Raw genomic sequence first — 12,035 nt, 5'->3', positions numbered from 1 at the left:
TAAAATTGTGAAATTAAAATAACTTTTCAAGACTTTATGTTTTTCAAATATGCATTTTTCAAAATGTGAAAATTTGGATTATCTAACCTAGAGAAGACCAATTCATTTTCCACGGCCTATCTCAAAAACCACTTCTGTGAATCTTCTTTTACTTGGACAAATTTAAGAGTTTGTGAAACATTGTTCGTATTTCTGTTACACCACTTACATTCCTAATAGCTAGTTATTCTTATTGATAACATTAAAGTGGTTCACGTTTACTGCCTGTTTACTATGTGCCAAGCCACTGTGCTAAGTCCCTTACATACATTATTAATATTATCCTCAGAATAACCCTAGAAGTGTAGATATCATTGCTTGGTGCTTGATGCATCAGTGGATAGAACAGATTTCACAAAGGCCAGAGATCTTTATGTTCTTGTATTAATATTTCTACAACATTTTGGTTTTGTGGTTATTGTTAGTATTCATATGTTTATTAGCCATTTAGATTTTTTTCTATGACGTCCCTGACCTACTCTTTTTTTTAAAAAATATTTTATTTATTTATTTATTTTTGGCTGTGTTGGGTCTTAGTTGTGACACACGGGATCTTCAGTGCGGCATGTGGGATCTTTCACTGCAGCATGTGGGCGCTTTGTTGTGGCACGTGGGCTTAGTTGCCCCGGCACGTGGGATCTTAGTTCCCCTACCAGGGCTCAAACCCGTGTCTTCTGTATTGGAAGGTGGATTCTTTACCACTGGACCCACCAGGGAAGTCCCCCTGGACTCTTGTTCATTTTCTACTGGATCATCTGTCTTTTTCTTTCTTTTTTTTTTCTTTTGCGGCACGCAGGCCTCTCAGTGTTTTGGCCTCTCCTGTTGCGGAGCACAGGCTCCGGACGTGCAGGCTCAGCGGCCATGGCTCACGGGCCCAGCCGCTCCGCGGCATGTGGGATCTTCCCGGACCGGGGCACGAACCCGTGTCCCCTGCACCGGCAGGCAGACTCTCAACCACTGCGCCACCAGGGAAGCCCCATCTGTCTTTTTAATGTGGAGGAATTCTCTGTATTTTGGGGCATGTGCTCATCATTATGTGTTGCAAATGACTTCACCCATTCTGTGGCTGGTTCAAGCTGAAATATTAAGAATACGTCAGATCTTGATAGCAAAGATAAATATTTCTAGTCAGATGAAAGAATAAACAAGTTTTATGAGGAAGGAAAATAAATTCACACATAAAACAGTTGAGTACTTTTTTAAAAATAAATTTATTTATTTATGGCTGAGTTGGGTCTTCGTTGCTGCGTACAGGCTTTGTCTAGTTGCGGTGAGCGGGGGCTACTCTTCGTTGTGGTGCGCAGGCTTCTCATTGCAGTGGCTTCTCTTGATGCAGAGCATGGGCTCTAGGTGCATGGGCTTCAGTAGTTGTGGTGCCCTGGCTCAGTAGTTGTGGCTCACAGGCTCAGTAGTTGTGGCGCATGGGCTTTGTTGCTCCATGGCATGTGGGATCTTCCCAGACCAGGACTTGAACCCGTGTCCCCTGCATCGGCAGGTGGATTCTTAACCACTGCGCCACCAGGGAAGCCCCTGTTGAGTACTTTGGTTGGACTGAGGATCCTTAAAGTGAACCAATGGAAAATAAGACTGGAAAACTCAAAATATGTAGCCCCTGGGAAGCTCTAGAAAATGGCAAAAATATACCTCAACAGAACATCTTCTTGAAATCAATACTCATTTCCCTTCAGTTCAGGAGTAATTACATCTAGACAACTTGAAGGGAACCTCAAAGACTGTTTGGCCTCTTGCTAGCTAGCTCTAGGCTTGTCCTTCTCTGCCAGGGAAAGAATCTTCCTTTACTGAGATTGCCCTAGTGCTCTGCCTTGTGAAAAGGTGAATCTTAGAACTGGAGCTGAGGACTTCCCTGGTGGCGCAGTGGTTAAGAATCCACCTGCCAATGCAGGAGACACGGGTTCCAGCCCTGGTCCAGGAAGATCCCACCTGCTGCAGAGCAACTAAGCCTGTGCACCACACTACTGAGCATGCAGTCTAGAACCTGTGAGCCACAACTACTGAGCCCACATGCCACAACTACTGAAGCCCACATGCCTAGAGCCTGTGCTCCGCAACAAGAGAAGCCACTGCAGTGAGAAACCCGCACGCTGCAGCGAAGAGTAGATCCCACTCACCACAACTAGAGAAAGCCCGCGTGCAGCAACGAAGACTCAGTGAAGCAAAATAAATAAATAAATTTATTTTTTTAAAAAAGTCTAACTCTTTAAAAAAAAGGAACTGGAACTGAGGAGAGGAAACCTAGATGAACTTTCCTCATCTTGTCTATGAAGAGCTCTAGACTTCTAAGAGAGAGTTACTGGGTGTTAAAGTTAGAGCACCTTCATACAGTTGGCCTTTGTGTCTTGATGTTTATCCTTATAGAGTCTCCTCTTGAAGACTTGGGGCTTTGATTTCCTAAGATTTGCATTCCCTTACAGAACTTGAAAACTGCTGGCTATAGGGCCTTTTGGTTTTACTATCCATCTAGTCTCAATCTCCATCTTATGATTTCTGCTGTACTGTTGTGAAATGACTCCATTCTACTCCCTAGTGAGATTATTGTAGCTTTTTTTTAGTTTTTGGATCTTATGGGTTTGCCTCTTTCACCATGAATCAGACAGAAACCGTTTCTATAGTGTCTCTCCTTAATTCTGATCCCATCAGAATTTGATTTGGCTGCAAGTACCTGAAAACTGAAAATAGTAGTAGTATCTTAGAAAGACAATTTTATTTTTATCTCATGTAAATAGAAGCAGTCCAGGGGTGCTGTGGCAGCTACATGATCATCCAGGACGCGGGCTCCTTTCATCCCATTGTTCTTCCTTCCTTATCCGACATGGCAGCTCCTGGTATAATGTCTACATTGCAGCCAGCAGGAAGGAGGAATGGAAAGGGAGAAGGACATTCCACCGTCCCATGAAGGACTTCTCTGAGGCTGCACACACCACTCTGCTTATATCCTATAAGCCAACACTTAGTAAACATAGCTGTACCTAAGACTAAGGGGGGGCTTGGAAATATGTGTCTGGCTAAAAATAGGAAGTTTGATCCTGTAGAAGAAGGGGAAAATGGATCTTGGGGGGCAGCCGTTGATCCCGGCTACATAAAACCTTTTTCTGTTGTGACGAATATTTTCCCAAGGTGGTTAAGGAGAAAAGCATAGACTGATATGGAGTATATAACTAATTTAAAATTTATCAGGATGAGCTCATAACTGAATTCTTGGCTCTTACTGTAAAATTTTTACATTGGTCTAGAAAGGTAGAAATAAGCTAACTCTTAAGTTATTCATCACTTTTACTAATTTTTCACACTTTGACTTCTTTTCTAAACATGGATACATTTTATCAAGGTTTTTAAATATAGCAGCGTCCATTGAGCATTGCATATGTAACTGAGGAGGAAATACTTACCTTTTAGCTTTATAGAAGATAAATACATTAAACCCACTATTAAGAATAGTCTAGGGGCTTCCCTGGTGGCGCAGTGGTTGAGAGTCCACCTGCCGATGCAGAGGACGTGGGTTCGTGCCCCGGTCCGGGAAGATCCCACATGCCGCGGAGCGGCTAGGCCTGTGAGCCATGGCCGCTGAGCCTGCGCTCCGCAACGGGAGAGGCCACAACAGTGAGAGGCCCGCGTACCACAAAAAAAAAAAAGAAAGAATAGTCTATAGAAAACATTTTAGCAATAGGTAACATAAAAGCTCTTGGTTAGAACAAATTCAAATACATGGAAATTAAATGAAATCTAGAATTATTTTAATTCACTGAAAATTAGCTGTAATCCTGAAGATTTTTAAAAATTCTGCACCACAGAGCGTGAGGAAAATGTGTTATTAATCATAATTCTCATTATTTAAAATGATTTACTTTAAAAACCCAGTATGTAACACTATAAGTGATAATTATTTTTTCCTCCATAGGCAAGAAGTTTGATAGCTGTGGGACTGGGTATTGCAGCTCTTGGATTTGCAGGTAAGATAAATAAAGGATATATATCAATAAATGTTGCAGGAGAAATATTTCCAAGTAGCTTCTATAGTGATTCATGAGAAGACCCTTAGTATTCTGAGGTTTTTGATTTTAAGACATACGTTCCCATTCTTTGCAACATTTATAGTCACTGAAGATTTGTCAGCACAGCAAAATCTAGATAAACTTTGTAGTGAAGGAAATTAACGATACAAAAGCTAGGAAAACTAGCCCCAATAATAATTGATCTTCCTGACATTTTTTTAGTTTGAGCTATAGTGTACTATTAAAAAATAAAATCTCTTTAATATGAAGCAGTGTAAGTGATAATGGGGCTCTTTTATTCTCCCATATTTTTTTCTTGCCGATAAGAATACACATTTTCTGAGCTGTCAGTTCTTTCTGATGAGCGTAGCCATTCTTTATAGTATATTTATCATTCATTTTAACATGTTGGTGTAATTTCTTTGACAAACCCAGGAGAACTTCTTTTACTGCCAAAATCTTTTTAGAAAGAATAAAGATTTAAAGTAAAATTGCTGTCTCTTCTAACCATTAATTTATAGTTTTAAATTGCATAGCTATTCTCTAATTAAATGTTAATCTGAGAGCATTTCCTTGTTGATAAAGGTTTACATTTTTCATTTAGCATTTGTGTCTCTTAAGTTCCATGGATTTGATCTTGTTAATTGGATCTTCTTTTTAGGTGGAGCTACATTCCATTGTGGTTATATGCAGTGAGATCCAATAGAAAAAGAGACATAAAAGATTTTGTTTTGTTTTGTATAATATTTAATTCCACACAACTCTATTTAAAGCACCTTACCAGTAAGAACTTTAAAATCAGGAAGATCAGTGGTTCAGATTCTCTTGGTTCTTGTACTGTCAAAGTCTTGTGTCTCATATAACTATAGTTAACTACTTACTGAGGTTTCATGAGAAGAGCACCATGTCTGAAAAGGAATTCTGACAAACTTGCCCATAAACATAAAACAATTTTTGTATTAGTTACTGTAGCAGAATAGGCATAGTTATTTCAAATTCAAGTGTAAGATTTTTATTTGAAATTAGAGAAAGATACTTTTGCCAAGGTCTTGTTTCTACAATGAGAAGAATTGGTGTATGTATTCTATACATACTACTCTGTTGCCAAATTCAGTTTACTAACTAGAATATTAATAGCAGGCAGTTCTCTTTCAGGGTCAAATACGACTGAAGAGTAGAATTTAGGAGAAAGTACCCCTAGACTATTGGAACTAGATATTCTCCTCTATAGTTAAAGTAAATGTCCGGATGTCACTTCTTGAAGCCTTTAATTGCTTTTTTACATTGAGATTGCATGATTGTGGTTTTGAAGGAATTTTAAGGCACTTTAAAAGCCAGATTTTATACTGTTGTAGAATCAAATGGAAGTTGATATTTATATAAGAGATTTAGATGAGTTAGGGTTTCCGCTTCATTTAATTTTACTTTATTTAATGTTCTACTTGATCTCAAGAGCTTTTTATCTCCTACTTAGATTGGCTACTTCACATCTTCCTATGTCTAGCATCCTTTGTTTTTCCCTGTAACATGTTGTTTGCACAGGAATGACAGTATGTTTAGACAGGTTACTTCTTATAAAACATCTATGTAGTTGAACTTTCCCAGCAGAAATCTTGATTTCAAATAATGTTATGGTTAGAAATTGAATTTAAGTTCAGAGGGTCATAACTGGTTTTCTAGCAGAGCTTTGGGAAAAGAGACTCTAGTATTCGTAGACACACATTCTGATTAGGGTACAAAAGGTAAATTAGCCAGATAATATTTTATTCTTGTTCTATGCCCTCAAAACAATTTAGGACCTGTTTTGCTATTGATACTTAGTTGTCCAGACTCAGAGGAATTTTGATTATTAGGATGCCTAAGAAAGGAAAGCACTAAAATAAAAGAAGCTTTTAGGAGAGTAGTCATCCTCAGTGAGAAATTGAGTACTAGGGTGTTATTGTTTTTATGACCTGTATAAAAGTAGGATTTTATACATAACCATTGAAATTTTCTAATTTTCTAATTATGAACTAAAGCTTAATTTAATAGCTATGAAAATTATATTAAAATGAAATCTGTCCTCCATTTAATAAATTAGAAATTTGAAAAAATGTGACTGTCTTTCAGGTAGATTTTGAGATAGGTATTAAAATAACATATACAAAGTAAACAATAAATACTGTGATGAGCACTTTGTGGGTGTTGGCTTTCATTATATTTGCTTTTATTCCTGTTACTATTTAGGTCGCTACACATCTCAAATCTGGAAACCTCTAGGACAAGTAATCACAGAAACTGCAAAGAAGATTTCAACCCCTGTAAGTTAAAAATGGCTTTAGTTAGAAATCTAACCTTGCTTTGATTTTTGTTTATATGCCATTATTGATAGTAATTCAGAAAAATGTTTTGGATTTTCATACAAACGTTTGTATCATTGGCAACTTTATTGATTTAGTTTCTTTTAAGTTTCTTGGTCATGTTATTTTATATCTAAGCTTATTCCTGACTTTGAATTATCGTATTCCTTTTAGTAGTATTACATCAACTTCGAGGTAATTTATTTTCCTTGTTTAATTAGTATTCATTTAGTGATTGTCCTGTGCCAGGGGCTAGGCATAGCTGGTGAACAAGACAGATATGGTGCCTGTCCTGATGGAGCTTACCCAAAAGTTTATTTCATCTTCAAATTTGAAACTAGTTCCCTCGTACCACCACACCTGGCTATCTCAAACATAAAATTATATGATTGCAACCTTGAAACCTATAGGGCTGATACATTCATCTACCAGCATTACAGCTACTCTGCTGAGCTGAATATAAGTAAAAGATGAATGATAGTAGGTGTCTAAAAAGCTATAGTGTGGTGAACTGGGTGAACTGTGGTTTGTGACCACTAGAGACCATGCAAAGAAAACTCACTGAAGCAGTACAACATAAACATTGATTTCTGGGAAACAGAAGATCTGGGATAGATCAGCTTGACTTACAGCAATTTGAGAATGAATGGCTTGTTTTAGCAAAGGCATTATAGGCTTGAGGCTTAGTTAGTCATGAACAATAACCACACTTTCAAAGGATGACATACTATATTATGACAGATAATTAAACTCGAGGTCAAAAGAACTGCAAGTGATTTTGCAGACTTATAAATGCATGTCTGTGATTAGAGGGAGCATGTGTTTATTTTCTGTTTTCCTGTTTATGTTTTATTTGGCTAAAGTATTAATAGGTATTTAGCATTCATTCAATAAATGTTCATTAAGCACCTACTACATACTGGACATTATTGTGGGGAGTGGGAGGTAGTCATGAACTAGACAAAGACACTGCCTTCTAGGAGTTTACTTTTTAGTGGAAACAATTAACAAAGAAATAAGATACATAATATGTAGAGGTGTTGAAGGTAGGAGTTTAGTTTTCTTTAGAGAACTAAATCAGCGTAAGAGATTGATTCTTTAACAGCAGAGAGGAATCTATATTAGATAGGTCTGGGAAGGCCTCTCTGAGAAGATGAGGGAGCAGGCCATGTGAACATCTGAAGAAAGAGCTTTCTAGTGGGAACACTGCAAAGGTCCCGAGGTGGAAATGAATTTAGCAGCAAGAGTAACTCCAGTGGAGTATGTGGAAGGAACAGTGGTAGTTTGGGCCCAGATCACTTAGGGCCAAATAGACTGTGACAAAGATAGCAGATTTTGGTTTAAGTGTGATGGAAAGCCTTTGGAAGGTTTTGAGCATGTGGGCAACATGATTACCAATTTAGGTGATCACTCTGCCTGCTGCAAAGAGTATAGACTAGAATGAGTCAGAGGAGAAGCTGTGAAACCTGTTAAGAGGGTACTGAGATAGTCCAGGGACTTAGGTGATGGTGGCTTGACATAGTTATTTAAATGTCTTTCCATATGTTTATGTAAAGCAAATTGAGAGACTTTCAGAAATCATTTCTCCCTGTTTATGCTGATCTTCAGTAGATATCTTTATACCATAAATAGACTTGTGTTTTGTAGAACTACATTATTTAACACTGAAAGGAAAAGAGAAAGAAAATGAGAAACATTTCACTGCTCTGTGCAGGCTCACAGATAACGTAGAATAGTTTAAGAGATTATTATGGGTATCCTGAATGCAGCCCCTGCATTTCTTTTTTCTTTTCAAAGGTGTCTTTATTTATTTATTTATTTATTGGCTGCATTGGGTCTTCGTTGCTGTGCGAAGGCTTTCTCTAGTTGTGGTGAGCGGGGGCTACTCTTCATTGCGGTGTGTGGACTTCTCATTGCGGTGGCTTCTCTTGTTGTGGAGCACGGGCTCTAGGCACGCGGGCTTCAGTTGTTGTGGCATGTGGGCTCAGTAGTTGTGGCTCGTGGGCTCTAGAGTGCAGGCTCAGTAGTTGTGGCTCATGGGCTTAGTTGCTCCGCGGCATGTGGGATCTTCCTGGACCAGGGCTCGAACCTGTGTCCCCTGCATTGGCAGGCAGATTCTTAACCACTGCGCTACCAGGGAAGTCCCGGCCCCTGCATTTCTTAAGGAGAGAAAAGTGATACATGCCCCCTTTCCCTCCCTTTTGTGGGCTTCAAGTTAAGACAAGTGCCTTTTGATAAATCTGGCCCCTTTTCCACAAAGTACTACTCTTGCAGTTTGCAGTGAAACATCTTGGAATATCTTTATCATCATCATAATTATACCTCAGTGAAGATAGGAGTTTTTAAAATACTTCTTTAAATATTAATTGTACCAGGGAAATTGAGGAATGAAATATATACATACTTCCTCTTGGCACTGATTCCAAAAAGCCAAATTCATAAGCACAGCATTTACAGTGTTTTGATTTTGTAACTGTGTTCATTATTGAATCAAATAGAGTTACTAACAAATAGGGACTGTAGTTGTGTGTCAATAAATCCCTGTCATTCAAAAGAGAATGTTCAAGGCTCAAGTTCCCATGGGTTCTCTTTTCATTTTTTCTTAAACTTTATTCGCTTCTTTGATGCTTTAACATCATCTTTTTCTTAAATCTCATCTTTCTTTTTCTCATGCTTTTTTTCCCATTCTTCTGGAATATTGCCTAGAATAATTTTGTTCATATGGAATGCATGGAGAGTTTGTTTCTTTCCCTCTCACTGTTGTCATGTAGCCGCTGGCTCCTTGGAATCTGGTGGAGCCAGTATTAGAGGGATACTACAGAAGTCTCTGCTCAGACGGAGTCTCCGTGCCCACCTTTATACTTTCCTGCATACTCTCAGCCACATTTTTTGGTACTCTCAGACTTAGCCAGATTTTCTGGTGTTCTTTTTCCTTTGTACACTGCTTGTTTTGATTTTGATGTTCTTTCGTTTGTGCTTTTGGTTTTTAGGTTGGGGTGATTTTTGTTTGTGTGTTTGTTGTTTAGTGCTGGAAATTTGGGGGATTTTCTCTGTATTATTGATGTTCTGAAATTTCACAGGAATTTTTAGCCTTGGCTTATGTGAAAATTGTCTGTTTTTTGTTCTGTTAGATCCTCATATATTTTTTCTTTATTTTTTCCTTCCAATGTGTCTCTGCTCCTGGAACTCATATAAGTGGCCTTTCTCAGCAGTCTGGTAGATTTACTTCAACAATTTAATTGAATGAGAAGATTGGCAGTGTGCTGTGAGCACGTAGGTGGCTTATATCAACAGTCATGTCTCTTCCAAATCAAGGAGCCCAGAGGCAGTCTTGGAACCTCCAGAACCCAGGAGTGGTTGAGTACTATGTGTATTTTACTGCTTGGCATAACTGTCCCCCTCTTCAGCCCTCTGGGTTCAGTGTGATCTGTTGGTACCTTTGCTTCTCTTGGGACCTACCACCCACAGCTGGGTGCATCCCAGGCATATGATTCTCTTTCTTGGCCTGAGGCTAAAGTGGTAGGCGGCAGGCCCTTATGCCCAATGCTAATGGAGTTAGGAATCATCTCTCTCTGCTGTTCTGGTTTAATTAATTACCCTGATGTTATTTTTTGTATTTGTTGACTCTGAATTTAGTCAGAGGGGCTGCTAAATTGGGGCTGCTGTGATTTTTTTTCTATATGTGCAGTCTTACCTGTTTTCAATCTTCCAGGATTTCTTTAAACTTTCTGGTTTGCTACTTGATCCATTTCTTGTTTTCTAGGCCTCTTACGGATTTTTCTTGTTTAAAATATCTTTTCTCATTTCACAGGCACTTTGGAAAGCAAAAGACTTTTATTATTAAGTCTGCTGTTTTGAACCAGTACCTTTTACTTGATTTTTTTTAAGTATTAATGTATATTATTGACCCAGCTATTGTCTAATTACCCCTAATTTTTTTCTTGGGGAAAAAACCCAAGTCATTTATCTTCTTTTGAGGCTTTTATTTTTCTATTTGTTAATTTTTCTTTTTACTTGAATACAAGTTTTTAAAATTGGACTTACATTGTTTTATGGTTAAGTGAAATTCATGGAAATAACACTAATTAAAGTCATCCTGTGGCTCTATAAATCAGATAGATTATTGTACATAATTAAAGTTTATAGTTTATGGTAAATGTGTTTCTTCTCTTAAGACTATGGAATGATATATTTTCCTGGTTGTTTGGAGGGCTTTTATGTTTCAAGTGATTGAGTAAATTAGCTAATGAAGACTTTAACTTGGTTCGTTTCACATCTTCTTTAATAATATATAGCACTACAGCATTCAATGTTAATTTTAGAAGGAAAATTATTTTGATTTTTGTTTATATATATACTTTATAAATAAAATAATACAAAATAATAATTTGTAAGGTTCAGGGTATGTTTCCAATAGACAGCAGAATAAATCCCACTATTTCTGTTCTTGGAAATTCTATTAGAAAAATATAACCATCTACTCCATCTGTTTTGTGTTCCTTATTGTAATCACATCTTTTTGAATTTAAACATTTCCTTGACCCACCAGTGTTGTCAGAAAATAGTTCTGCATTGGCTTTGTCTGTATATCCTAATATAATGCAGTATTGGTATATTACTTGTAAGCTTCAAAGGGCTTACAATTTCTTTTTAAAATTATGTAATGTAAAACCTAAATTCCATATGAGTTTAGAAGGCATGATTTTTTCTGAAGTAGCATGAGCAGTTGATTTTCGTTGTTTTCTCTGTCTGCCTTTCTGTATATAGCCCCCAAATATTAAATGTCTATCCTCAAAAATGATATAGCTCCTTTAGAAGGATTATGATGATTGTATATTTACTTGTAAGCTTATTTGTAAACAGGTCAGTGTTTTAGGGTATGAGTCTCATCCAGTTGCTAGACTTTAAGTAACCTTTTCTTAGTCTCCTTTTCTACCTGGAAAAAACAAAGTAAAAAATTTGCTTAGATATAATGGCTACTTTTAGGGTTAATGAGCTTTGTGAATATAGTGGAAATGACAGTTCATGAAACATCATCAATTTATTATGCTGAAAATTTGGAGCTCACAAAGGTAGATACTCATAGAAATATTAGGGAGTAAGGTATGCATCTAGTAAAAATTTTGATCACCTGAGAGAAACCTTAAAACCAGCTGTTCTTCCTCTGTTAAGTTTTCTATTCCTTTATATGTATTCCCCTATATATCTCTTATTCCTTTATATATTCCCCTGTGTGTGTGTGCTTGTGTATATATACATAATTTGTCCACATTAGTATGTGTGCTTAAACAATTTGCTTCCCTTCCTCCCCTCACAATTTGGAGAAGGGGGTTGTTTTTTGTTTTCTTACTAGATTGTTAATTGCTTGAAATTTGGAATAGTACATCATATTCCTCACAGTACTGGTACATTGATAGATTAGCATCTATGTGATAAAGGACAGAACTTCACTTGTCTCATTTGAAAAGGTCCTGGCACATAGTAGGTGCTAATGTATTTGTTGAATGAGTTAATTACCAGGGAATTATTACCAATGGAAATTTATGACAAGCTGTTCAAAGAGAATAGCTTATACAAATGACCAGATCTGGCTCCTTAGGACTCATTTCTTAAGCTCTAATAATTTAGTTGGTTTCCTTTTAGTCCC

General features: G+C 37.4%; 1 protein-coding gene across 1 annotated transcript in view; it reads left to right on the top strand.

Annotated features, from left to right (window-relative positions):
* Positions 1 to 12,035, top strand: part of DNAJC15 (DnaJ heat shock protein family (Hsp40) member C15) — a 70,345-nt gene that overhangs the window by 22,485 nt on the left and 35,825 nt on the right. The window contains exons 2-3 of the mRNA XM_079903432.1: positions 3,956 to 4,007; positions 6,276 to 6,349. Of these exons, the coding sequence (XP_079759558.1) occupies positions 3,956 to 4,007; positions 6,276 to 6,349 (126 nt within the window). The remainder of the gene's footprint in view (positions 1 to 3,955; positions 4,008 to 6,275; positions 6,350 to 12,035) is intronic.

This window comes from Stenella coeruleoalba (genome assembly GCF_951394435.1).
Source record: "Stenella coeruleoalba genome assembly, chromosome: 18".
Taxonomy (NCBI): Eukaryota; Metazoa; Chordata; class Mammalia; order Artiodactyla; family Delphinidae; genus Stenella; species Stenella coeruleoalba.
Note: the sequence above shows the minus strand (reverse complement) of the source record. Positions and strands in the feature narration are given on the sequence as shown.